Raw genomic sequence first — 26,622 nt, 5'->3', positions numbered from 1 at the left:
AGGACTCGAAAGAGCTTTTTAAAATTCGTGTCAGTAGTTGCCATATTAGAAATTAAAACCAAGAAATTTTTAAAATATTAATTTAAAACTAACAGTAGTAAACCCATTACATATTAACATACGTATTTTCCCAAAAAAAGTTGTGAGAAGAGTAGCATTGTTTTACATTTTTGCAAATCTCTTTGCTGTCTGGCTTAATTGAAGCAAGCTAGATTCTCATGTCTCTGGATGCTTTCAGTCGGTCACGATGCCACATGTCGTGTAGAATCCGTGAGTGCTAGAATACTGCACTGTACAGTCGTGGGAGAATGAAAATGGAAAAGGCTGGGATCACTGTAGTGTTATTATGAAAATAGTTTAGACTCACCGATCCCCTGAAAGAGTAGTAAATGCCTCCAGGAATACCAAGCCACACTTTGAAAACCACTACACTAGAGAAAGTGTTGCAGAACGGAGAACAACCAGATTCATATTTATTGCCTTACTGATATCTCAGAATCCCAGAGCACTGATTTATAATTTATATCTTAATCCCTGTGATTTTTGTTTTTTCTAGTTTTTCATTTAGTCATTCATTCACTCTTTCATTCAACAAGCATTTGCATGAGAGTCAGTGCCTACTGGGAGTACAAAGAAATAAGACCCAGTTCTTGACGTTGAGGAACTCACGGTGCCGTCCGGAGAGCAGAAATGGAAATAAACAGGCGGAGGACAATGCTAGTGTTCTAGTGCCATAACAGAGTGGGGTGCTGTGGTGGCATTGAAGAGAGAAACCTGAAGGTGTCTGGCAAGCTTCACTCGAGAGTCCGCTGGGGTTAAGTTGTACAGCTAGCAAAGGAGAAGGGGGCACATATTTATATTTTTAAGAAGTATTATATGTTGTTTGAAATGCTAAAGGGACGTCCCAGACTCAGAGACATTGCTTTTGATGCATCAAAGCATGTCTCACTGGCTAAGCACAGGAGAAACGGGGAGAGGCAAAAGATGAATTTGGGGGACTAGCTGCATGCAAATAGTGAAGGGCCTTCCTCACTGTGCCATTCTTCAGAATTTGTATCAGTGCTTCCCAGACTTTAGTTCGGATAACAGTCACTTAAGGGGCTTAGTAAAAATGGAGAATCCTTTTTCCTAGATTCTGATTCTTTAGGTCCAGAGTGCAGGTCATTCGGTCATCCATTCATTAAGCAAATATTTCTTGAGCTCCCGTTTGTATCAATATCATGTATTAGGGATACAGCATCATACAAAACAAGACATTTGGGGATGTTTTCAAGGAACTTCCTTAAAGGCTACATTTTTGACAAGTATCCCCAAGTAATTCTGATGTAAGTGGAACAGGGAATGCACATTAAGAAATGGTGGCAGGGTGTTGAAGAATTCTGAACGCAGGAATGTCAGATTTAAGTTTCAGAAAATCACTTTGCACATTAAAGATGGATTGGAAAGGCGTGAGACCAGAAACAAAAGAGGAAAGTTAGGAAGCTGTTAAACCAGTTCAAGGGCGGTCATATTCAGGGTCTGAGTGAAGACAATGGTAAAGGAGCCGGAGTACAGTGGCAAAATTTAGAAAATATTTCCGAAGTAGAATCAGAATAGCAGGATTTGGTGGTCTCTTGGTTTGGGAGTGATGTTAATAGATTATTTTCAAACTCTTATTGAAATTGTTAATCTAGTAAAATACTTGTATTGCAGAGATTTTCATCCAGGAAGAGAAGATTAAGAGATGGTTTTAAAAACCCAAATTTATTACGTGGAAAAACTGAAGATGTTTTGCTTTACCCGGCAATGTTCTGAAAGGAAACCTCAAAACATTTTACGTTTATTTTTTGAAGTATTTAGTGAATGTTTTCATTATTCATAAATCAAGTCATAGCTACAGAAGAAACTTCACAGCTTTTGTAATTAATCATAATCACATCAACATAATCATATAAATCCCAAATAATCCCATAATGAAATTTTATGAATGGGGAAATTTAGACCAAAAGAGAAGACAGGACTTGCTTGAAGTTACTTACTTAGGTGGTTCCACAGCCGTCTATATCTGCTGTCAGCCAGGCCAGAATTCAGGCAGCCAGTCAGGTGTATAGATGATCCTGAGCTCTGTATTTCAGCGAATGAATTCTCTGCCTTCATTCTCACTTTCCTAGAGAGACAAATCTGAAAAAATCAGAATTTATGAATTTGGGGACTGAGAGCCTGGGTAAATTGGACCTTGTGTAGGGACTTACTGCAGTGCTAACTCAAGAAAAATAGTGGATTGTGGGATTGTAGCCTAAGTCCATGTATCAGTTTGCTAGGGCTGCCATAACAAAGTAGTACAAACTGAGTGACTTAAACAACAGAAATTTATTGTCTCTCAGTTCTAGAGGCTGGAAGTCCAAGGTCAGTGTGTTGGCGGGATTTGTTCTCCTGAGGGCGGAAAGGGAAGAATCTGTTCCAGGTCCCTCTCCTTGGCTTATAGATGGCCATCTCCTCCCTGTGCCTTTATGTCATCTTCCCTCTACACCTGTCTGTGTCCAGGTTTCCTCTTCTTATAAGAACACCAGTCACGATGGATTAGGGCCTACCCTGATGACCTCCTTTTAACCTGATTACATCTGTAAAGACCCTACATCCAAATAAAGTCACATTCTGAAGTACTGGGACTTCAACATATGAATTTTGGGGGCGACACAATTCAAGCCATCACAATTCATTTTCTTCTTTTACCTTTAGGTAGAATATACTACATTTATCAAACAAATATAGTAGCCTAAAATATTTTTATCAAACACTGTTGAGAATCTAATGAAAGCAATGGACCTTCTCCCCAGGAAAACACATATACCAGTCAAATTTACTATTCCAGGAAATTCTTAGCTATACAAAGAGCATCATTACATTTCATTTTGCGTTGTTATTATTATTTGAGAAAAAGTGTTCATTTATACATAATCATTTTGTACGTAACTTAGCAATCTGTTGTGCAAGTTAAATTCAGGCAATTCATTGAGAAGTAGTTGCTGTATGAGAGTTGCCTGTCGAAGGGCTGCTTTGTAAAACCTAAGCCAGTTTCTTCGTTTTGTTGGTTTTTTGACACTGTCACCAATTTATTGAGGATGCATTACAGGAAGCCACTTATGTGAACTTTTGTTCTGTAGGCATGATTATAATACACTTATTTGCATACAAACATAACAGCAATCATTCTTCTGCCTACTTATTTGTAGCACATACCCTTTTACTAAACTGTTATTTTTAAGAATGTATAACTTGTTACCATACAATGCTTATATTAGTGAAATAATTCAGAATATGTGTTTGCTTTGCAGTTCCTAGAGGGCTGCCTCCTCCCCAACCTGTGACAGACAGACCAAATCCAATTATTTAGGTCATGCACAGCTCTTAGGTTCTTTTCGGTAGATACTGGAGGACACAGACAGTTGGAGGTAGGTGAGGCTTAGTTACTCCCCTACAACCTTGTTGCCAGGTTATAATGAAACAAATTCTGGCACCCATGAGAACATTTGTTAGCAAGCCTAGAGGAACAGTATCATAACTGGTTCAGTAAACCAGTTGACCCACATAACTGGTTCAGTAAACCTGTTGAACCACATAACTGGTTCAGTAAACCGGTTGAAGTGCCAGTGTCCTTTTTTGGTGCTACAACAGAACTGTGCTTGAAAGATTTACCTGAAGCAAATGCAACAGTGTTCTACCTGTAGGATTCTGCTGGCCTTTTGGTTAACTCCTTTGACTTAAGAATCCTCTGAACTAGCAGCTGAGGGAAGATTCAGAGCTAAGCTGTTCCTAAGAGTGAAGGACTTGCTAACATATATTCTTATTCAAATGAATAGTACTAAAATGTTTTAGCTAATCCAGTATCTTAAACACTGCTAATGAAAATCCATTTCTCATATTCATTATGCTAGATAAAAGTTAGCTGAAGTGCTTAAACCTTGGAGTATGGCTTTTGATCAAATGCTAACTGACTTTTAACTCGGAAGTGTTCACATTCCCAGATGGACAACTGACTACCCCTAGGGTATAGACCAAAACGTGCACAGGTATATCATAGTATCTATGCTGAAATGTGTCAAAGTGAATCACGGGCCATCTGATCCCACCTATATTTTTATACTGCAGTGTTAGCATTTACAAATTTTTGTAGCCTCTTCTCCCTTCCTTTTTCACTGAAGTTACTGGTTTCGGATGTCTACCTGACTACCTATCTTTCTTTTATTCTTCCTATTCAAATTTTTATCTTGTATTTTTAAGAAGTAATATATGTTGTTTGAAGAATATATGGAAAATATAGAGAAGCAAACAGAAGAAAAAAATCACCTGCTATCCCACTATTCAATAATAATCATTGTTTATTATATGTTAGAAGTTAAAACCCTTCTGTTTTTCTGTGTATCTACTTACATTAAAAAGCAAAACTTCCAGGATCTTATTTTATCATCTAACAATCTAACATGGATATTTCCTTGACTCATTAACTATTTAGCAGTGTAGTTTTTAATAGCTACATAAAATTCCATTGTCTGGATAAAACGTAATTTGTTTAAATGTTCCGCGATGCTGCACCTTGAGAGCCTCTCCAGTTCGCTGGGAGGGGCACGGGCAGGCTTTGTAGACTCAGTCCCTTTCTGTCCCCTCAGATCTGGTCCTTGTGTGCCCATCTGTCCTTGGCTGTTAAAATGCCCATCTCTTTTTCTGTCTCTTTAGGTCACAGTTCTTTAATTTAGGTTTTTAAAAGTTGTAATTTTTAGCTTGTCACTAATATAAACCTTCTATTTGGATAAAGTAGGTTAAAAATAACGTTTAGAATTTTTAATACTCTAACTGGATTAATACAATAGCTTGTTTTAAAAATTAATTTTAGGAGTATATATCCTGGGGAAATATGGGCAGAAGAAAATCAGAGAAATGCAAGAAAGGGAGGCTGCAGAATACATTGCCCAAGCACGACGACAATATCATTTTGAAAGTAACCAGAGGACTTGCAATATGACAGGTAAGGCAAAGAGAAATATTTATACCTGTATAAAGTTACTTGATGATTTGCATTAATTTACACACCTCAGGGCCAAAGTTAGAGGAAAAGACAAAGGAAGAATCATAAATCCAGCAAGTATTTACATGATTTAACTGAAATACATCATTTAGTGTGGATTTTAAAAATCACTATAAAGCAATATACAATATAAATGCCTGTTCATTCATTTTATTTATTCATTAGGTAAATGCTGGGGTACCCAGCACTGGGGAAGCAGAGAGTAAACAATAAAAAGAAAAATCTCTGACATTCAGAGTTTATATGTTAATGAGAGAAAAAGATGATAAACAACAAATAAATAACTACAGACAGTGATGGTTCCTATAAATTATGAGAATAAAGCTGTGTGAGAGTGGGGCTAAGACAGGGCAGTCTGAGAGTCAGGCCTCTTTGAGGAGGGAGCACTGGAGGAGAAACCCAACGACACCATGGAGGGATCCAAGCACGATGCCCGTGCTGAGAACAAGCCTGGCACGTTTGAGAAACAGCAGCAAGGCCGTGTAACTGGGGCAGAATGAGCAGTGGGAGAGTGCTTGGAAGTACGGCTGTGGGAGTAGGCTGATCCCATGCGGCCTCCTGTGTCATGGTGCAGAGTCATGAGTTGGTTTAAGTTACAATCGACTGCTAGAGGCCCCTAAGTCCAGCACCAGAGTACGCTCAGTCAACGTTAATTAATGGTAAACCTACTGGGAGGCTGCCAGAGCAGAATCAACTGCCCATATTTGAAGAGGACAAGGTGTTATAGTATAATTGACATAACTCCTTGAGAATTAGTTCTCAAATCCATGTCAAACCTGTTTTTCTTTTTTGTTGTTTAAAAAAGCTTAATCCTTTCTCTAACATTTCTTTCAAGAACAATTAATTTATACAGGTAGGTTCTCTTCAATTTTGAAAGTAAAATTTTTTTCAGAGTTGAAGTGACTATTTTTACTTCATTCTCATTTGACAGGTAAAAAGGCTGAGATTAAGGTTAAGAGACACATCCAAAGTTACAGCTGGAGTATGATTTTTAATGCTTGAAATAATAACACTTCATTCTGTAAAGCAAATAGTGATCGTAAGGACTGTATGTAGCGACAGCTCGGATCAGGCCCCGTGAGTAACAGCCCAGGCTTGAGGGCGAGGCAGATCTGGGTCAGGTCCGCGTGTTGCCGGGGACATCTGTGTGTCTGGGCAAACCTGAACCTCATTCTCTCTTCTGTAAAATGGTCGTCATCACCCCACTTCATAAATGTTTTGTGACAATGTGATGAGGTAATGCATATAAAGTGCTTGGTACTTAGTAAGTCCTCAGTAAATGGTAACTTTGTAAAAATTACATAATTCTTTAAATTGATATTTAGCATTTAATGTGATGCTGCCAAAGATGTTTCAGTGAATTTTTAGAGACTAAGAACAGTCCATTTCTGGTTATTACTCACATTTTCAGAAAATAGAAAAAGGTGTCTGCTGGGGTCTCAAAATACGTCTCAGATTGACATGGACCCGTATGTCAGTTTGGGTGCTCTGGGAAGCAGATGCTAAGATGGGATTCACTGTGCAAGAGACTTACTGGTGGAAACACCTGTGAAGCCTCAAGGGGAAGGAGCAGCAGTAGGCAAGGAGAGTGCAGGTCTGGCCCTTGAATGGAAAAGGATAAGAAGGAAGCTTAGGTGAGAAGAGTCTCCAGCCACAGCACAGTTCCAAGGAAGTTTTGGCAGGCCAATGGGGAGTCCTCAAGCCAGAGTTCCCTGGTAGGGGAGTCCCACAGGCGTAGGCCTGTTTCGGTATCCACACTAAGCACTGTCATTGGCTGGGAGCAGTGCAGACACCGTAATGGATCCAGAGGGCTGGCAGCTAAGACTGCCAGTTAACTATGCGCCTCCCTGCAGAAGGTGTGGGTGGCACATTTCCATGACCATCACAACCCTTAGATGAATAAACAGCTGACTATAGGCAATTAAAAATAAAATATGGTCATCACTAGGAGCCAAAATACAGGTTCACTGAAAAACTTTCCAAACTAGCTTTCATGCATTGGTAATGGAGTTACAAATCATATGATTAAATTTCTATCCTTTTGAATAAGGTGTAACAGATATACTAAAAAAATTTAGTACTTTTGGGTAAATATAACGAGTTGTTTTTACCCAAGAAGTTGGTTCCAACTTGAAAGCATCTAATGGAATGCTTTTGTGTCCTGCCCATTGGCTTTATCTTCCTCGTGATTTTACTAAAGATTTGGGAGGAATGCTTATTAAATTTACACACGACACAATGCTTGGTCACATAGCTAACACCACAAATGAAGTTTCAGGATGCAAAATAGGCTTGTCCCATTTAAGTGCTAGACTGAGGTGAATGAATTGTCCTGCTTTAAAAGTCAGTTGTACAGACACAGAGTTATGCAGACTTGCTTGGATTTATGAGTAAGGATTGGGAATTCCAGCTAAGCATAAGCTTGTTTTGAACAAACAGTATGATGTGACTTACAGAAATACTAATTTAGACTACAGTAATAAAAGGTCTGTGGTTCCGATCAAAGGTGGTTGCGGCATGCTTTGTAGTAGTCGAAGTGTAGGTGCGTGTCTGCCTCTCACATGTTTAAGAAGATACAAACTGGAATGTGTCCGAAGAAGCCAAATAAGGGTAAGAAGAAGAAGAGCTAACACGTACTGAGCGTTTCCATGTGTGAAGCACTGTTCTAAATGCTTTAGGTCTCAGTTAATCCTTACAACAATCCTAGAAGGTCGATCCAATGTTATCCTCAGTTTACAGATGAGGAAACTGAGGCACGGAGGAGGCACAGAGAGCTTCAATAATTTGCTCGGGGTTACACAGATTCATAGCTGGTGAAGGGTCATCTTGTGATTTGTGGTTGGACTGGGGATGTTTGTCAGGCAGACCAGGTGGCTAAAGAAAGACATGAATGCTGTATTCAAGTGGATACAGAAACATATTTGTTCAGTGTTAATACAGATGGGTAGAAGAGAACAGACTTGTCTTTGGTTGAGTAGGCTAAAGTGGGAAGTAAAAAGCTCTTCTCTCTCAGGAGAATAATTGAAGAGACTCCTCTCAGACCTTGTTGTTATATACACATCATCTTTAATTCCCTGCTTACTCTGTTTCTGAACGTGGGCCTCTAGCCTTGCTTTTTCTTGGTAAGGTACCGGACCGTGTTTGGGCTCGGTACACATGCCAAGTACACCAAGACATAAGCCACCTTTCCCGTTGGCTCTGAGCTGCTACTTTAGTTAATGGTCTAAATGACTGGTGATTTAATTGTACAGCTTGAGGAATATGCTGAAGCTGCATAATGCAGCGCTGAAGTAAATGTCTAGAGTAGGTTAAAAGTTGAATTTTCTGTGGAAAAAATAATATGGATTTTCTAATTAGTATGTCTCGCCTAGTCAAGAAGTAAAAATCATACATTAAAGTTTTCCCTTTTAGAGTGTGGCATTTATGATCTCTTGGTATTTTTTTTCATTTTGTTTTCATTACTTATTTCGTGTTAGAAACTCATTTTAAGTTTATTCATGTGGATTTCTCCATTTCTTATACCATGCATAGAGCCATAAATAAAGTAACTCCTATAATTACATGCAGTCTTTTTCCCCATAGGGTATTATCTCGTCTTTTAAGTTTCTCTTATTCTTGGCAGTTGCAGGCAGTAGCCACTGGCAAAACCAAAACTGCGGCTCAGCAGCTCTTAATTCCTAGCCTGATGCGCTTTCGTCTAGATTATAAAAAATGCTTCTCGCTTTGTAGTATTTAATAAACGTTTTTCTAAAATTAGCAATAAAATAGGAAGCAAAAAGTATGGCTAAAGATAAAAATGTTGTTTTTAATCATTTTATTATATCAGAAATAAACATTTATTGTAAAAAGAAATTGAGGAGTACAGAAGAGGAAAAAGAAGAATTGCCCATAATCCATACCCCAAAGACCACTGTTAACATCTGGGAATAATTCCTCCCATTCTTTCTTCTATGTGTACTTGTCTACATTGTTGTGATCATCGTATATGTATAATTTTGTTCACTTAACATAAGCAGATAAATGGTTTATTAGTATGTAATGTTTTTATTCTTAATAATCATAAGAATTTGAAAACTCTAGCCCTCACCTTCCCTCCCAACCTTTGCTAGCTCCTAAAACAGTGTGCGTGTCTCACTGAGGGCAGTCACGTCACTTGTGACCTTTTTGTTTTCTGTTGGTGTTACAGTGCTGTCCATGCTGCCGACACTGAGAGAGGCCTTAATGCAGCAACTCAATTCTGAGAGTCTCACAGCTCTGCTGAAGAACAGGTAAGTGCGAGCGACGTGTTTTCATTTATACGCCATGCTGAAGGTCCATGGAATGAGCTGAAAGACTTCAGACCTCCTCGCTTCCTTATTTTTCTTTGTAGTTAAAGCTTATAATATACAGGCTGATTTAGAAAAAATATTTACCAACTATTTCACTAAATTCATATTTTTTTATTTTATCCTTTTATTTATGCTACACCTTGAGCCACAAAGTATTTAGGTCAACAATACTTATATGTATTCTGGTTTTCATATAAACAGATCTTGTAGCAGGAATTTGATTGTTGAACGCTTATCGAAAGTGTTGCTGAAACGCGTGATGTAAAGCTGACTACGTTAGACACTGTGCTTCTTAAAGGGCCTGCAATGATAGGGAAAGCCTGTGAGCATCTGTCTTAGATAACGAGGCATATGAACTCACATCTTAGGTTGTTAACGCAGTGAAGTACAGATAGAGCAGGAGCAAACGGCAATGGTGATTTGCCTACAGTGACAGCTTACCGTGGACACAGCGCTCTGACATGGACGCCATGTCTGTCGGGTGCAGTATGTGTTGGGGTATTGTAGTTTAGTATGATAGTGTGTTCATTTGAAAAGACTTCCAGAAGGAAATGGCTTCTTAGCTGAATGAACAAGAAGGGGGGAAATGGTTTCACAAAATAAATTTTCATTACCGTGACCTTACCGAAATAGTCACTTTCCTTGTAATCACCCTCCAGTAGCCAGACGGAGGGAAGTGCTATTTCCGGGAGTCTCTCTCTGCCCATGCCAGTGGTAGATACCTAACATACATGAGCCCATTGAATTTTCACAGTCTCATTGTGAAGCAGATATTATCATCTCTGTTGCAGATAGGAATTTACTGCTAGGACAGGTTAAATAACAAGCTGGAAAATTTCTTTGACAGCATTTTCTACATTCAGAAAATACCTCCCAAAATAGCAATGGATTTGTATACTTGGAATTCTTTAAAATCTGATTAAACTATAGTGCTAGTGATAAGGGTTTTCCCCCCAAATTTCTTCACTCTTAAAAATTGACAGACTTTCGTCACTACTTACAGATGTAAGGTTTAATTTATAAATTAGTTCATATAATTATATGAAAAGAAACATAGAAGCGGATTACTGTCAGTCAAGTAAATGCTTAGTTACCACCTGTATGTATATAAGTAGGATATAAAGAAATATGTACATAAGTAGGAGATAAATAAAAGAAATAGATTTTAATTGCCTTCAGTTTTAGTCTTATTGGGGAGGCAGGACAGATGAAATAAGTGAATAGCACTTTGATAAAAGCAGTGTAATAACAGACCAGTAAACGTAGTGGCATTCTTTCTTTCTTAGTCACTCCGTTTCCTGCTAAGCCCTGTGTTCCCTCTCCTTTGAGGGATTCAAGATCATTAAGATAAAATCTCTTTCCTTTAAAGGCAAAGACTTTGTCATCCAAAGGAAAAAGTAGACAAAATAAATTATCATAATTCAAGACATATTATGTTTAGTCAGTGGTGAAAAGTAATAGGAAAATGTGGGGGGGGAAATGTGAGAGACTGAGAAGACAGAGATTGATTTTGATGCATAATGCTGGACAGCTTTGAAGAAAAGCTGTCATTCCTCTTTTCTGAGTCAATACACGGGAGAATTTCTTGAATTTCTCAGAGTTTACGTGGAGCAACAGTTCTCCTCATTCACTGTTTCCTCTTTAAATATCTCAATGTTATTTTTTCTTGCCTTTCTTTTGATTTGAAATTACTATTTGCAATTTTGGGGGAAAAATGTCCATCTGAAAAGTATTTTCATAGCGAGAGGCTTGAGCCTCTTTACTGTGTGATTAAATAAGGCCTCCAATCTTATGACTGCTTTTGTGTTAGTTTTCAGCCAGCTTTGGTCTCAGATAACCCTGTCAAGCAAGTTAATTTTCTCTTTAAACTAATTATGATAACTAATCAGAAATAAATAAAACTTGATGGTTTTATTTTTTCAGTTTCATAATAGCAAATAAACCTCGGTCACTGTTTTCAGTGCGTGGTATGCTTACTGAAGATTACTGGCGATGAAGTTTCAGTGGTAAAGAATCTTAAACATCCTCCGTCACAAGAGAGGCAGAACACTTTGAAAGGATGACTTTAATTCTTAAACAGATGTTTTAGTGACATTGAGTCCCATATTTAACTCGAGTTGATTTCCATCAGACAAATCATTTGAAAGGAATCTTTGCATAGAAAGTACTTTTCTCTGTTCTTCTACATAGATTTAGAATTGGTGTCTTTAAAAAAATAATGTGAATTTTTTTCACTTTTTTGAAATTGTATACATTATCAATGATTACCGCAATCAAGCTAATTAACATATCCATCACCTCATGTAGTTACCATTTTTGTGTGTGTGGTGAGAACACTTAATACTTACTCTCTGAGCAAATTTCAAGTATACAATGCAGCGTTATTAACAGTACTGCTATGCTGTGCGTTAGTCTCCAGAACTTCTTCATCTTATAACTTTAAATTTACATTTGCTTTCAAGGTCTAAATAGGGAAATGTCAACATGAAGAAATGTCTTGCGTGGCTATAGCTCTGTCCTTTCCCGCTAAAGTCACCCCAAATAAATATGTTTCAAGACAAATACTCTAATTTCCATTCTGGACTACTGCTACTAAGTACTTCCTATATTGAAAAAAAAATTTTTTTTGCAAAGAAGATTGGCCCTTGGCTAACACCTGTCACTAATCTTCCTCTTTTTGCTTGAGGACAAGTGGCCCTGAGCTAACATCTGTGCCCATCTTTCTTTACTTTTTGTGTGTGGGTTGCCGCCACAGCATGGCTTGATGAGTGGAGTAGTCCACACCCGGGATCCGAACCCGTGAACTAGGTTTGCTAAAGTGGAGTACACTACCCCACCAGGGCAGCCCCCCGTATTGAAGTTTTTAGAAACAACATTTTCCTATCTTTTTTCATTTAGATTTCTATAAAAAGCACTTCGAAATTGTTCTGGGGAAACATTCACAAGAAAATGTGATTTACTTGCCATAAAATACCTAAGCCTTGCATTTTGGTTGATTCCCAGTTTAATCGGAGTAAATATGACATTCCACAACAAGGCTTGAACAGTGGTTTGTGATTGAGGGGCACCTTGTGGGCTTTACTCCATATGTCTTCTGAACCTGTGCCGTCTAGGAAACCTGAAGTTCGAGAATCTGTTCAGTGGCAAAGAAAGATAAGAAGTGAGTAATATACCACAATTGTAATGGTAACTCAACTTCTTGAAGTTAAATTTGCGTCTGAATATAATAATATGGAATATGAGCTTGTATTTTAAATATCTGTGTTTTTTAAATTTCTTTTTTCTAATAATTTATTTCATTGTGTTTTACAAAAATATTGGTCCATGACAGATTGGAAATAGGAAAGAAAAAAAAACTTTTCCCTCCACATAGGTGGTTTGAAAAGCACTGAAATCCATCAACAGAGTACATCCACACAATGGAGTACGTGCCATAGTTAGGGAAAAAGATAGCTATCATCTGTATACTTCTATGGAATAATCTCCAGGATGTATTATTATATTTTTTTAAAAGGTGAAGAAAAGTGTGTATAGTTTGCTACCATTTATCTAAGGAGGCAGATATGAATATATATACATATCTGTTTATATAAAGCAAAACAGTGACAAGCTAAAGTATGTTTTTTTAATAGTCACCTATGAAAAAGGAAGAGAATAAGGGATGATAGGAACAGACTTCTTTGAATATTTGACTTTGGAATTTTACATATTTATAAAGCTATATTTAATGTTTAAAAACCAATGTCTAAAAATTGACGGTAAAATAAATCAAATTAACCTAAATGTGTATGTAGTTGGTGGTATAATCACAAAGACAGAAACTCTGCCAGACTCAGAAACTCAGGCCTTTAAAACAGAAATTTGATTGTATATTCTTAGTGGGATATATACTCTTAGAGTACACAGAATTGAAAAAACAAAACTTTAAACTCTTTCAGTGTTGCTAATGCTATTCTGAGACTGTTGTGCATAGAGTTAGGGATGAAGCACGTTAGTAATTAGGTTGGTTTCACTGATTTCTAGTGTAGACAAACAGAAATACAGATGTAAGATCAGTGAGATAAAATTAAAAACCCTGTGGTCCTAATTTTGAATTAGAAGTATCAATATGAATTCATGATGTATTTTATCTCTTTGAATACATGTCCATTAAATAAATAAATACATGCATACATATTTACTAGCTTAGTCTACTGAAAAGGCTTAGAAATAATGACCTACCTAGTAGCAATGAGTATCCTAATTAAAGGTTTCAGCCCCAGAATACCATGTCCCGCTACAAGGAGCCAGGACTCTTGGAGAAATGAATGATTTCAGGTCTGCAGCAAGAATTGAAGAAGATGAACCCAGAACAGCTTTTCATGTCAGTAAGCAAGGAAGCTGTCAAAGGCTAATGGGGTCGTGTCAAAAGGACTCAGAAAGCAACCTGAATAGTCCCTTCAGTAGTCAAAGATGGGTAATGGATCATCAGTAAGAATAATATCAATAAGATACTGAACATCAATAAGAATAATAACTACAGTGGGTCGAAACACATCGAATATATATTTAAATTCATGTGTTTGTAATGATACTTTAAAACAAAAAGTGCTTAATTATCTACCTTTGAAGGATTACAGGACCTACTTCATTATTTGTAAAATGGTAAATGAGAGAAAGAAATAGACATTTTTCCTGCTTTTCCTAGATGATTTTATAATACGTATATGTGTATGCTCTGAAGGAGGATAAAGACTGGAAGGATCTATACCAATGTACTAATGAAAATGGTTGTTATCATTGGTTACTGAAATTGCAATTGGTTTTTACTGTATTTTGTGAGCTTTGTGTTCTGCAGGTATCCTGTAATAAAAATTTTTTTTTTTTTTTTTAAGGAAGATTAGCCCTGAGCTAACTACTGGCAATCCTCCTCTTTTTGCTGAGGAACACTGGCCCTGAGCTAACATCCGTGCCCATCTTCCTCTACTTTATATGTGGGACGCCTACCACAGCATGGCTTTTGCCAAGTGGTGCCATGTCCACACCCAGGATCCGAACTGGCGAACCCTGGGCCGCCGAAGCAGAACATGCAAAGTTAACCACTGTGCCACAGGGCTGGCCCCTAAAATATAAATTTTTTTTTTTTTTTTAAGATTTTATTTTTCCTTTTTCTCCCCAAAGCTCCCCGGTACATAGTTGTATATTCTTTGTTGTGAGTCCTTCTGGTTGTGGCATGTGGGACGCTGCCTCAGCGTGGTTTGATGAGCAGTGCCATGTCCGCGCCCAGGATTCGAACCAACGAAACACTGGGCCGCCTGCAGCGGAGCGCGCGAACTTAACCACTCGGCCACGGGGCCAGCCCCTAAAATATAATTTTATACAGCTGTGAAGTTCAAAGTTTTCTGTTATGTTACCTGATTATTATTTTCATATTTTCTGATTTTTTTCTTTAGGCCTTCAAACAAGCTAGAGATATGGGAGGATCTGAAGATAATAAGTAAGCCTGCATATTCTGTGTGACAACACATCCTTAAAATATTTATAAAGGGAAATCTTTTTACTCCGATATATGGATGACTTTTCTTTACCTCGTAGAATTGTCAGGATTAAATAGTTCTTATAAAGCAAGTAGATCGGTACCTGGTCATAGAAAGTACTCAGTGTGTGTTAGTGGTGGTGGTGGTGGTGTTATTGTTATTGTTATGGTAATAGGTAAACCTGTTCTAGAATACACACACCTGTGTTAGGTACTGGTATCTGCAATGTTATCCTTCAAAGGAAGTTTTTACTCCAAGCCAGATAGTAACTTTACTTTGATATTGTATGCAAACTTTCATTAGTGATAAAAATTTGAAACGAAACATACACCCTGGGGTGTATGTATGTGTGTGTGCTTGTGTCTATATATGACACACCCATGTCTCAGAGCTTTGTACCATCAGTTATTCCTACGTTTTCGCATCCCTTCACCTAATCCTTAACTGAATCATGCTTAAGCTTTGCCTATTTGAAAGGAAATTAAACCTTTCTAGTACCGTGTCTTTCCTCAGCTTTTGTACTTTCTCACACCCCTTACATAACACCAAAGATTTCTACATTCCCTTTTATTCACTCCCACTCACTTTCCGCACACTACAGCCTGGCTGTGTCTCTAGCCAAGCAGATCTCGCGAGTATCATTAGTAACTTCTGTGTTGCTGAATACACTGGACTTTTTCCTCCTGCTAGACCTCCCGGCAGCAGTCAACACCTTTGCCCTCTCCTCTGTTTTGAACGCTCTGTCCTAGATTGCTCTGAAGCCTAATCTCCAGGTGGGCCCTGTCTTTTTCTGTCTGCCTCCAGCTGTGTAATGCTCATCCTCCTTACCTGCTGTTGAAGGCTCAGGCTCAGCCCTCTTTTGCTCTGAACCAGCTCCCTGGGCAACTCCGAGTTCTCAGGCTGCAACCTCTTGGTGCTTCCCAGTCCTTTCTTGTTTTCCTTTCTAAGCTAGTAATATATAACACTTTACTCAATATATTGGTCATTGTTTTTATCCGTAGTTGTTTCATTTGAGAGATCATACCCAATTTTACATTAAACAAGTTGTAAGGAGATAGACTATGAAATATTTTGAATTGCTAAATTTTTGTGCTTGAAACAGTTACAAATGTATTTTTAAAGTCATCTTATGAAAAAATAACCATAGGGATGGTTCATGATTTAACATTTTTGTGTTTTAATAATAGTACCAAATGTTTTTCTTTCCTCCATGAAGGTTTCACGAGAAGTATCGTGGCTGTATACAGTACTTGTATGCTGGTTGTTCTGTTGCGAGTCCAGTTAAACATAATTGGTGGATATATTTACCTGGATAATGCAGCAGTTGGCAAAAATGGCACCGTAAGTTTAATAGGCTTAAATAGATACTGCCCTTTCAAGAGGTTCAGAATTTAACCAAATATTATTTATCCTGATAATTTCTATAAAATAAATATCTTTATGTTTCATGTGACTATAAAATTTTAGCATTATTTTTCATATTTTGAAACTGGGCTTTTTACTATGTTAAAGAGTTATTTTTTTGTATGGTGACAGATGGAAACTAAACTTTTGCTGGTGAGCACAATGCAGTCTGTACAGAAGCCAAAATATAATGATGTACACCTGAAATTTACACAGTGTCATAAACTAGTGTGACCTCAATAAAATGATTTTTTTTAAAAAGAATATTATTTTTCCTATCATTCCAGGTCCTGATGTCTCAGTTCAAGTTATATTGAAAACATTGCTTTTTTACTAATATTAGGTAATTTAACCTTACTTCTATTTTGTACAGACAGTTCTTGCTCCCCCAGATGTCCAACAGCAATATTTATCAAGTATTCAACACCTCCTTGGAGATGGTAAGATTCTTATTTGTGACCTATTAACTAATTTTAATTCATTCATTTGTATTATTGAGGAATTTAAAAAGTGAACAAGGCTTTTATGTTTGTTTTTCCTTTAATAGGCCTAACAGAATTGATCACTGTCATTAAACAAGCTGTGCAGAAGATTTTAGGAAGGTAAGGCATTTTGCTTTGGCTTTTCTGACTTCCTGATTCTGATGAATAAAAGAAAAATTAGAGTTGTTCTAGTGAAGCTGGTTACTTGACACATGGTGGTTTGTGAAATCCTTTGTAACCTGGGATATTGCACTATGGAATCTGTTTTCTTAGTGTCAACCTTTTGATAGTAAGGGAAAGTTTTGGTGTTTCATTGTCTGTTGAGTAATTTCCAAACAAACCAGAAATATTTGGGTCATGAGATAAAAGACCTGCTTTAAAACCCGTATATGAGGCTTTTGTCGCCTGTTTGTACGAGTAATATCTGTCACTACAGTGGAAATTTTGTTGTGAAATCTACAGCAAGGTTTTTGTTGGCTCTGTAATTATACCCTTAATTGATGGCTGATTTCTTAATCTACTCTAGTGATTTCACAATTAGCAGTTTCAGGTTTGACTGGACGAAATAGAATCTCAGAGAGTAACGTGTTAGGAAAAGAATGTGTATAGGATGTGTTATGTAGTTTCAATTTATCCCAATTCCCTTTTCTCTGTTTCTAGCATTTCTCTTAAGCATTCTTTGTCCCTTTTGGACTTGGAGCAAAAACTAAAAGAAATCAGAAATCTCGTTGAGCAGCATAAATCTTCTTCTTGGATTAATAAAGATGGATCCAAATCTTTATTATGCCATTATATGATGCCAGATGAAGAAACTCCATTAGCAGTTCAGGTGCTTAATTCATAACCATTTAACCAAACGAATTACTCTCTATTTTTAAATTTTTTTTTTTTAATATCTCTTGAAATTTAGATTTCTGAGTCTCTTGAAAGGTAAGCGATTTAAGGACATGTATTTGAATAATTTAAATAAAACTTCATTAATTTAGAAAGCAAACTGCAAATACGACTGATTTCTAGTTAGAAAATTTATAATTTTAGATATTTAGTCCATTGTTATTGAGTATTAGTTATATGACAGACACTATCATGTATGATTGGACTATAAAATGAAGAAGATATGTTCATTCCACTGGGGAACCCAGGAGACCAATTCACTTCCTGTGGCTAGAGCTTGTTTGTATGAGATCAAGGAGCAGAAGATAGAGCTGAGAGTTGAGGCAAGATCATGCAGAGCTTTGTATGCCAAGGTAAAGAGTCTGAACTTCAATTTATAGACAAAGGTAATTTTAATCAGCCAGGACCATTATCACATTTGCTTTTTAAACTGAATCAATGATGGCAGGATCAAAATGGACTGAACAAAGTTGCAGTCATCCAGTGGAGAAAGAAAGAAGGCCTAATCTCACAATTATCAGCCGTGGTGTTGCTATACACCTGTCCTGGGCAGTTGTGATTTAAGTTATTCATTGGTTGAGAATAACAAAAATGCCAAAGATTGCAGATTACATATCTCATTTTAAAATAATTTTTGGGTTTTCTCATATATGAGTGGATTGCACCCATTCTTTGCAGTTGCGAGAAGAATCTCACTCGACAACTGGAGAAGCCTTAGACCAGAGAGGCCCCATGCCATATCTCAGCATAGGAGCCCCGTTAGAACAAAGATGGCCGTGTTTTTCATCGCCTGCAGGATTCCTCCTCCCCAGAGACCCCCAAAATAGACCTGTTTGAGTGCTGAGAGACCTACATTCATGAGTAGGCCCAAAGAAGTTGCATCCAGTTCAGGGACCCCTGTGCCCTGCAGGATGGAGGCTAAAGTGAACAGGCAGAGCAGATGAGACAGAATTCGTGAAAAAAGCAGGAGAAAACTTGCAAATTAGAACCTCAAGGAGATGCAGTACCAGTATTAAAAAGCTTTCTGTAATGTTAAAACAATTTCCAAATTCTAAAATTCAACAGTGGAACTAAAAAAGAAAACGATTCAAAGCGAATGAATGATGAGGTGAAGAGAGGAATGATGGACCGGATCTTACCTGAATTGAATTAAACCTGAAACTTCAGATTGAAAGGACTCACAGAGCCCCAGACTAGACTAGATTGATTCAAAAAGACACAGACATATTCTGATACAATGTCTTACCAATAAAAGAAAAAAAGGCCCAGGCCTCTGCAACCTCGAAGAAAGACTGTTTATTTCTTTGTTAAATGTATTCTAGAAATGTGTTCAAGAGGGACCAGATAAACAAAGATCTTAAGAAGTATAATTTTACTCTAATGTTTTAAATGTCACTTACACATGAACATTTACAGTTTTTTTTAATTTTACATTTTTTGTTTTTTTGTTTTTTGAGGAAGATTAGCCCTGAGCTAATATCCGCCACCAATCTTCCTCTTCTTTTTGCTGAGGAAGACTGGCCCTGAGCTGACATCCATGCCCATCTTCCTCTACTTTATATGTGGGACGCCTGCCACAGCATGTTGCATGGGTCTGTGCCTGGGATCCACACCAGCGAACCCCAGGGCACCGAAGCAGCGCATGTGAACTAAACCACTGCGCTACTAGGCCAGGCCCTTGAATTTTACCTTTTTTGATTGTTGATAGAAAAAAGACATAGATTTCCTGAACTCTTGTTCATATGATTAGTTTCACATAACCCTGTGCTAATATTTGAAACCCTGAAGTATGGCGTTTTAATTTCACAGGCCTATGGGCTTTCTCCTAGAGATGTCACCACTATTAAACTACTCAATGAAACCAGAGACATGTTGGAAAGGTATGTATACTGCATGTAGCAGAAAACATGTGTTTCTATTTTGAATGTACTTATGACCATTCATTAGTTTTCCTTGAACTACTTATTCAACATAATATTTTGTTAATGGGGCCGGGCCTGTGGCCGAGTGGTTAAGTTCGCACACTCTGATTCGGTGGCCCAGGCTTCGCCGGTTCAGATGCTGGGCGCGGACATGGCACCGCTCATCAAGCCATGCTGAGGCAGCGTCCCACATAGAACCAGAAGGACCCACAACTAGAAAATACAACTATGTACTGGGGGGCTTTGGGGAGAAGGAAAAAAAAAAGGATTGGCAATAGATGTTAGCTCAGGGCCAATCTTTAAAAAAATATATATATGTATTTGTTAAAGTTAAATTTTGAATCTATTCCTCCACCTTGAGGTAGGATTTCCTTCCTAAACTGGTGGTTCTCTTATTAGGGTAAGGAGGGAAGCAGAGACTTTTTTCAAGATACCCATGACTTGCCCACCTACTTCCTTGGCCTAGAGATTCTGATATACTAGTTGAGGGACTGGACGATAGTTAGCATTTACATTTTGAAAGAAAAGCACTTTCAAGGGTGATTCTGGTATACCTAGTGTATACTAGTAAATGTTTAACAACCAGCCTTATAAAAAAAAAAGCAGAAACTGACATTGTAGCTGCAGCGGTTCTGACTGCCAACTTGAAGTCACTCAGTGCTGAACTGGGGAGTTGGGAAAAGATGCTCTTTCAAGCTGGAGCTAGCCAGCTCCTGCTAATCCTCATGTATGTGCACACATGTACACATGCCAATGTGTGTACACACACACGGAAACACTCAGTTTTGAGAACTACTCCCCCTAACCCTTTCAAGATAGACTAAAATGTTCTTAAAACTTTGACTGATAAAAATTCCACGTCTTCCCTATATTGGGTGTTACTATTTTAAATCACGCAGAAGAGAGCCAGGATGTTAAAAATGGAAAAAGCACCATACTATGCGTTAGAAGGCCGGAAGACCTAGATTCAGGGATGGCTCTCCTGCTTATTAGCTGTTCAGCCTTGGTTGAACCACTTATGCTCTTTGAGGTAGTTTCATCCTTGTAAAATCTGAGTAGTAATATCAGTCTTACCCACTTTATCTTAAGTGATTAAAATATCAAAGTTTCTTTTAAATTAAAGATAATTTAAGACCATTTTCTCCAGTTGTGTTTTTTAAGGAAATTATATCCTCTGCTTATAATATTTTTCATGATCTCGAAGAAAATCAGCAAATTTTTAAGTTAACTCAGCCACTGAATCTACTGTCTGAATTCCTCAGGTTCTGGTCCCTTGACTTTCTACAGTAGTGATCTCGAGTTTTTTTCTTATTCAGGTTTCCACCAAATCGCTCCATGAAGCTCTACAAAAGGTCGTCAGTGATCTTTTGCCAAATTCAGTCAACCCATAATATTCATCTTACTTGATAACTGGTCATCTTTCACTGATAATTGACACTGTTGATCAAGTCTTTCTTGAGATTCTTTTCTCACATGGCTTCCATGACAATGTAATCTCCTAATTTTTTTTCCCAATTCTCGGGTCATTTCTTCTTAGGTTCCTCTCTGTCTTTCCTTTAAACATTAGTGTTTCTTAGATATTTTTTCTTACTTCATCCTCAGCTGCCCCAAGCAATTTTATATATTCCGATTGCTGTAACTACTGTCTGTATGCCAATAATTCCGAAATTTGTAGCCCTAACCCTCCGCTCCCGTGAATTGGTCTGGATTGAGATTTCTACATGTCAAAGATAGAACTCATCTGTTCAGCTAGGCATTCTCTAACTTTCATAGCACACTGTATTGTTCTTTATACCAAAGAGTTTTTGTGAGGTACTAACATGGTATAATGAAAAGAGCTTGAACTATGAGATCAAAAGGGCCTGGGTTCAAATTCTAGCTCCCCCATTTACTAATTATATACCTTTGAACAAATGTCTTCATCCCTCAAATACCCAGGTCCTCCCTCACCTGTATATGGTGATAAAATTGTCTGTTTCACGGGGATGTCATAGTAAAGTATAGAAAACAAACCAATAATCTCTGACTCTACGGGGATTCCTCTTCAAGAGTTTTGTCAAGAGAAGTAACACTATTATTGATATTTTTAAAAATATGTTGTACAAATTGCTGAATAATGTAAGAAAGTCTAGGGAAATGGATGAGTATTCTCATTGTGTTGTGCTAAATAATAAGCTCACTTTTGTGCTTAATTTTTAAAGATTGACTCCTTAATGTATTTGTATAGTGTTATGCTAAAAACTAGATTGTGACTAGAAACATTGGTGGCTGTCGAAGGTAACCACATAGTCACTGAAGTTATTTCCTTTTCCACTGACAATCTAAGAGGTGACTTACCCCTCTTGTTTTGTGTAGTCCAGATTTCAGCACGGTTTTGAGCACCTGTCTGAACCGTGGTTTCAGTAGGCTGCTGGACAACATGGCTGAGTTCTTTCGGCCTACTGACCAGGACCTGCAGCAGGGCAGCTCCATGGACAGGTGAGAGGACGCGAAGATGCTGCCAGTTTAGGGAAGGCTCTCACAAATAGTGCTTTGCATGTGTTTATGTTTCTCCAGGAAACCAAAAAATCTTAACAGATAAATTTGAATGCCCATTTTTCAGCAAATTAAACTGTTAAGCCAATGATTTTTTCGTTAGTAAAATCTTCTGGATTCAATATTAAAACTTTGATTTCTTCCAGAAATTTTGCCACTATATAGAAATACTTAAGTTATGAAGCTACCTTTGTATAGTCCAAGTTCCAATTATTGGGCTTTTTTTAAAACTTTTTAAAATACAAACCTGAAAATGTGTTTAAGTTTTAATATGTTCTCTAATATCATTCCAGTACTTCAGCCGTGACTGGCCTGTGGTCCCCAGTTGAATACTGTGGTCATTATGGTAACCAGGCATCCTTGTTGTAGATTTCCATTTGATGAATTATCTCCTAGTTCCACAACCACATGAATGTATCCATTTCCAGCGTTATGGTAGGATTGGGAACATTTAGTCAGTGTAGTTGTTAGTAATGTTAATCATAACTATGACAAAATCATGAATTTGTGCTGCCAAAAGGTATCTTACACTTTTATTATATCCTTGTCATCTCAACATGAGCTCCTGGGGTCTCCTATTAGAATGTGCACTCTTTAAGAACTTCTTTTTTGCAGTTTTTTATATATTAAACTCAGAAAATAGTAGGTACTAAATCAATGTTAACTGACAATAAACTCATCCATTAAAATAAGGGGAAACAGATGTATGGTGACCAATAAAAACTAGACTGTTGATGGTGAACACGATGCAGTCGATACAGAAACTGATGTATAATAATGTACACCTGAAATTTGCACAATATTATAAGCCAATATGACCTCAATAAAATTTTTAAAAACATTAAAAAGAAAAATAAGGGGAAACTAACTGATAGGCACTATCTGTGTGCAATATCCAATTTAATTCTTAAATACAGGGGGCAAGAGATTATTTGATCAATTCTCTGGCACCCTTCTTTATGGTACAAAAAAGAATAATTTCCAGTTAACATCGAGGGTTTGGAATGCTTAGAGCCATAAAATTTATTTTCTGAAGCAATTTAAATATCATCCTAAAATCTTTGTAAGCAATTTGTTTAAATTATACAAAAATAAATTTTAGTCCCCATATACTCCCTAAATCAAGGTGCTCCAGTTAATAAAATTTCACTATCATCTCTACTTAGTGAGGTATTAGTATTTCCTGAGTGGTGATAAACAGTTGTAGCAGTTGTTTTAACATAGAACAAATACTTGATCTTATACACTGAAGAATTCTAAGAATTGCTTTACAACCACATCAGCCATGGATTGTCTTCCTTTTCTGAACTCCAGTAGTACTCATTATCTGTACTTTCATATACAACCTACATGTTTCACCTTCAACTGGAGTCTTATTCCTCAGTTATCTTTTAAACCTTCTCCCAGAGTCAGAGACTAGCTTATGCCGTTTCATATTTCATTACACACACTAGGTACTCAGTAGATATTTCCTATCTAAGTTGTTCCTTTTCATGTCAATGACCACTTCATGATCCATGGTTCAATACTAGAAACATTCCCATTATGCCTCTTGTCATTCCTATTGTTTAACATGTCAACATGTCATGGAAATTCTAGCCATCACAGTAAGTCAAGAAAAAAGATTTTTAACTATTGACAAAGGGACGAAATATCATTAATTATGTGTACTACAATTAATAATCCAGAACCATCAAGAGAATCAACTGAAAAGTGATGCAAACTAATAAAAGCTAAAATTATGTATATAGGTGTGTATTATATATGTATATATTCATGTATATATTGTATATATAACATGCATATAATGTATGTATAATAAATATTTAAAAATCAAAGGTTTCCTATCACTAGTAATAGCCTAATAGGAAATATAATGGATAAAGGATAGGACTTAAAACTATACGGACTTGAAGTATGACTATAGATGTAAGAATCCTAAATAAAATATAAGCAAATGAAATCCAGAAATATATAGCAACAATAATAGCAACCAGTACTTCCTGTTTCCATGTGCAAATGTGATGATAGATATCTTTCAGAACGTTATCTTATTGAATTCTTAAAATAACTCTAGGAAGTAAGTACTAGGATCTTACTCTTTTTACCGACGAGGAAACTAAGACAGAGAAACATTAAATAACCTGACGTCAAACAGCTAGCACGTAGTAAAGCCAGATGTTCAATCACTTCTATCTCACCTCAGAGCCTGGAATTTTTAATTATTCTCTAACACTGTGACTAAGTAGGGTTTATTTTAAGAATGCAAGGAAGATTAAACCATTAAAACTATTACAGTAGTCCATAACATTAATAAGTTAATAGCACAAAAAAGAAATATCATCTTCAGTGTTGCTAAAAAGGAATTCAATAAAACTTAACATTTATTATTGATAAAAACCTCTTCTACAAATAAAAAATGCTTTTTTATATAATAAAGAATATTTGAAATCAAAAGCAAATATCGTACTTAATGGAAAAACACTGAAATTATTTCCATTAAATTCGAAACAATATAAAGATGGTCACTACTGACATTTATTCAGCATCATTGTATTATTCCAACCAATGCAATAAGGCCAGTTGAAACGACCAGTTTTGAGAAACAAGTTCAAGAACGCCATTAATTTTTATATATTTTATTTTGCAAATAGACAACTTACTGAACATGTAAGGAGGAATAAAGGGCTGAGAATATTCAAGAAATTATTGAAAAAGTAGAGCAATGAATGTACTTTCTGTGTAGAACGTATAAGGTGCAGTTATTAGAATAATATGTTACTCATAAAAGATAAGTCAATGGAATAGGATATAAAATCCAGAAACAGGCTCTAAAATATACAGGATATTAGGATATGATGAACGTGAGGAAGAGATATATTATTTAGTAAATGATGATAAATAATTAGGTTTTTTTACAATGACTAATTGTAAAATGATGATAATAAAGTTAGAGCCCTTCTGTACCATACATAGAGCAAAAAAAGAGAAAAATCCCAGGAGGTTTAAACAAGAACATAAATGAACTGCTAGAAAACACGTGAGTATTTGTCTGATCTCAAGATGGAGAAAGTCTTTCTAAGAATGAAAGTAAAGAACTTTAAATAAAGAAAATGATAGGTTTGACTTTAAAATTTAAAACTTATAGATCAAACAAGTTTTATTAAACTTATAATCAATATGAAATGCAAATTATGTTGGGGAAATGTTTGCAAACTATATATGTTAGGCCAAGAGTTTAATAGCATTATATACACATTGGTTAAGGAAAGAAACACTCGAAGAAAGATATGATCATAGACACAGATAATTCACGAAAGAGCAGATAGAAATGGCCAATTTGTCCGCTCATCTGACATCTGTTTATGGGACAGCTGCTGTTATGAGGCACTGTCCTAGGTCTCTGTCCTCATGGCTCTTACGATCTAGTAGGAGAAATAGATAGTAAACATGATGGTATCAACTCTAAGTGTCATGAAGGAAAAGAACATCGAACATATAATACAAGTATTTGAACAAACATGGAAAGTCAAGCAAGGTTCCCTAAGGAAATCATTTGAACTGGGAACTAAAAGATAAGCAGCTATGAAATGCGGCCTTGGACTGGAGTGAGGGAGTTGACATTCAGGGCAGAAGCCTCAGGGCAAAGACTGAAGCCAGGAGGACCCAGGTGGATGGAACTGGGAAAAGAATGGTGGGAGATGAAGTGGGAGAACTCAGCATGTACAGATTCTGGTGGTCAGCTCGCAGGTGTGGGGAGCCACTACAGAGGTGGCAGCAGAGTGACTTGGGATTTACATGGTAGGACCACTTTGCCATTGTGGAGAACGAACTGGGAAGGTGGAAGTTGGGGTGGGACATGACAGTGGATGAATGAAGACTTTTATTAGTCGATTCAGCAGGTGTGTATTGAGCACGCACTGTGCACCAGGCCTTTTAGTAAGTGCTAGGATAATACCGTGAGTAAGGTAGACATGGTACCCAACCTCACAGACCTTGTATGATGGTGGTGTCTTCAGTTTCTGTTGAAGACAAATTCACTCATATATAAAGAGAGCATCCAACAAGTAAACAAACTTCATGACAGATTTTGAAAAATGCTACAAAGGTACTATGAAGGAGAAGAATGCCTGATTTCTTCAGGAATACATAAATCTCCCCACTTCCTTTTTCCTTTTTAAGCACTCTCTCGAATCTCAGCATAGCATACTGGTTAGACACCATAGCTTCAGCATATACGTGATATTTAAAAGGAAACTTCCGGTGTAGCTCCAGCTTTAAATGTATGAAGTATGATATTTAAAGTAATAAACCTAAGTCTACAACCCACACACAGAAATTACTTTCATCATTTAACAGTCGTTATATCATACATAATCACACAATACATTGATTCATTTATTCATCCAGCATGTTTACTGAGCACGTAGAAGTTAGGTTATTGTTGGAGTCCAGACGAGATAAGGCTTAGCTGGGGCT

The 26,622-nt window shown here is 37.0% G+C and overlaps 1 protein-coding gene across 3 annotated transcripts in view; it reads left to right on the top strand.

Moving 5' to 3' along the window:
- Window positions 1–26,622, top strand: part of PEX3 (peroxisomal biogenesis factor 3) — a 33,882-nt gene that overhangs the window by 2,808 nt on the left and 4,452 nt on the right. For 2 of the 3 annotated variants that reach the window (XM_070602779.1, XM_070602781.1), the window contains exons 2-10: window positions 4,871–5,002; window positions 9,249–9,330; window positions 14,823–14,866; window positions 16,123–16,247; window positions 16,684–16,750; window positions 16,858–16,912; window positions 17,453–17,621; window positions 19,496–19,566; window positions 21,964–22,086. In XM_070602779.1, the coding sequence (XP_070458880.1) occupies window positions 4,871–5,002; window positions 9,249–9,330; window positions 14,823–14,866; window positions 16,123–16,247; window positions 16,684–16,750; window positions 16,858–16,912; window positions 17,453–17,621; window positions 19,496–19,566; window positions 21,964–22,086 (868 nt within the window). Of the gene's footprint in view, window positions 1–3,312; window positions 3,432–4,870; window positions 5,003–9,248; window positions 9,331–14,822; window positions 14,867–16,122; window positions 16,248–16,683; window positions 16,751–16,857; window positions 16,913–17,452; window positions 17,622–19,495; window positions 19,567–21,963; window positions 22,087–26,622 lie in introns of those variants that run through there. The other variant, XM_070602780.1, reaches the window with a different exon arrangement.

The sequence above is a fragment of the Equus przewalskii genome, chromosome 32, assembly GCF_037783145.1.
Source record: "Equus przewalskii isolate Varuska chromosome 32, EquPr2, whole genome shotgun sequence".
Taxonomy (NCBI): domain Eukaryota; kingdom Metazoa; phylum Chordata; class Mammalia; order Perissodactyla; family Equidae; genus Equus; species Equus przewalskii.
The sequence above is the reverse complement of the archived record's forward strand: the minus strand, read 5'-3'. Positions and strand labels throughout refer to the sequence as shown.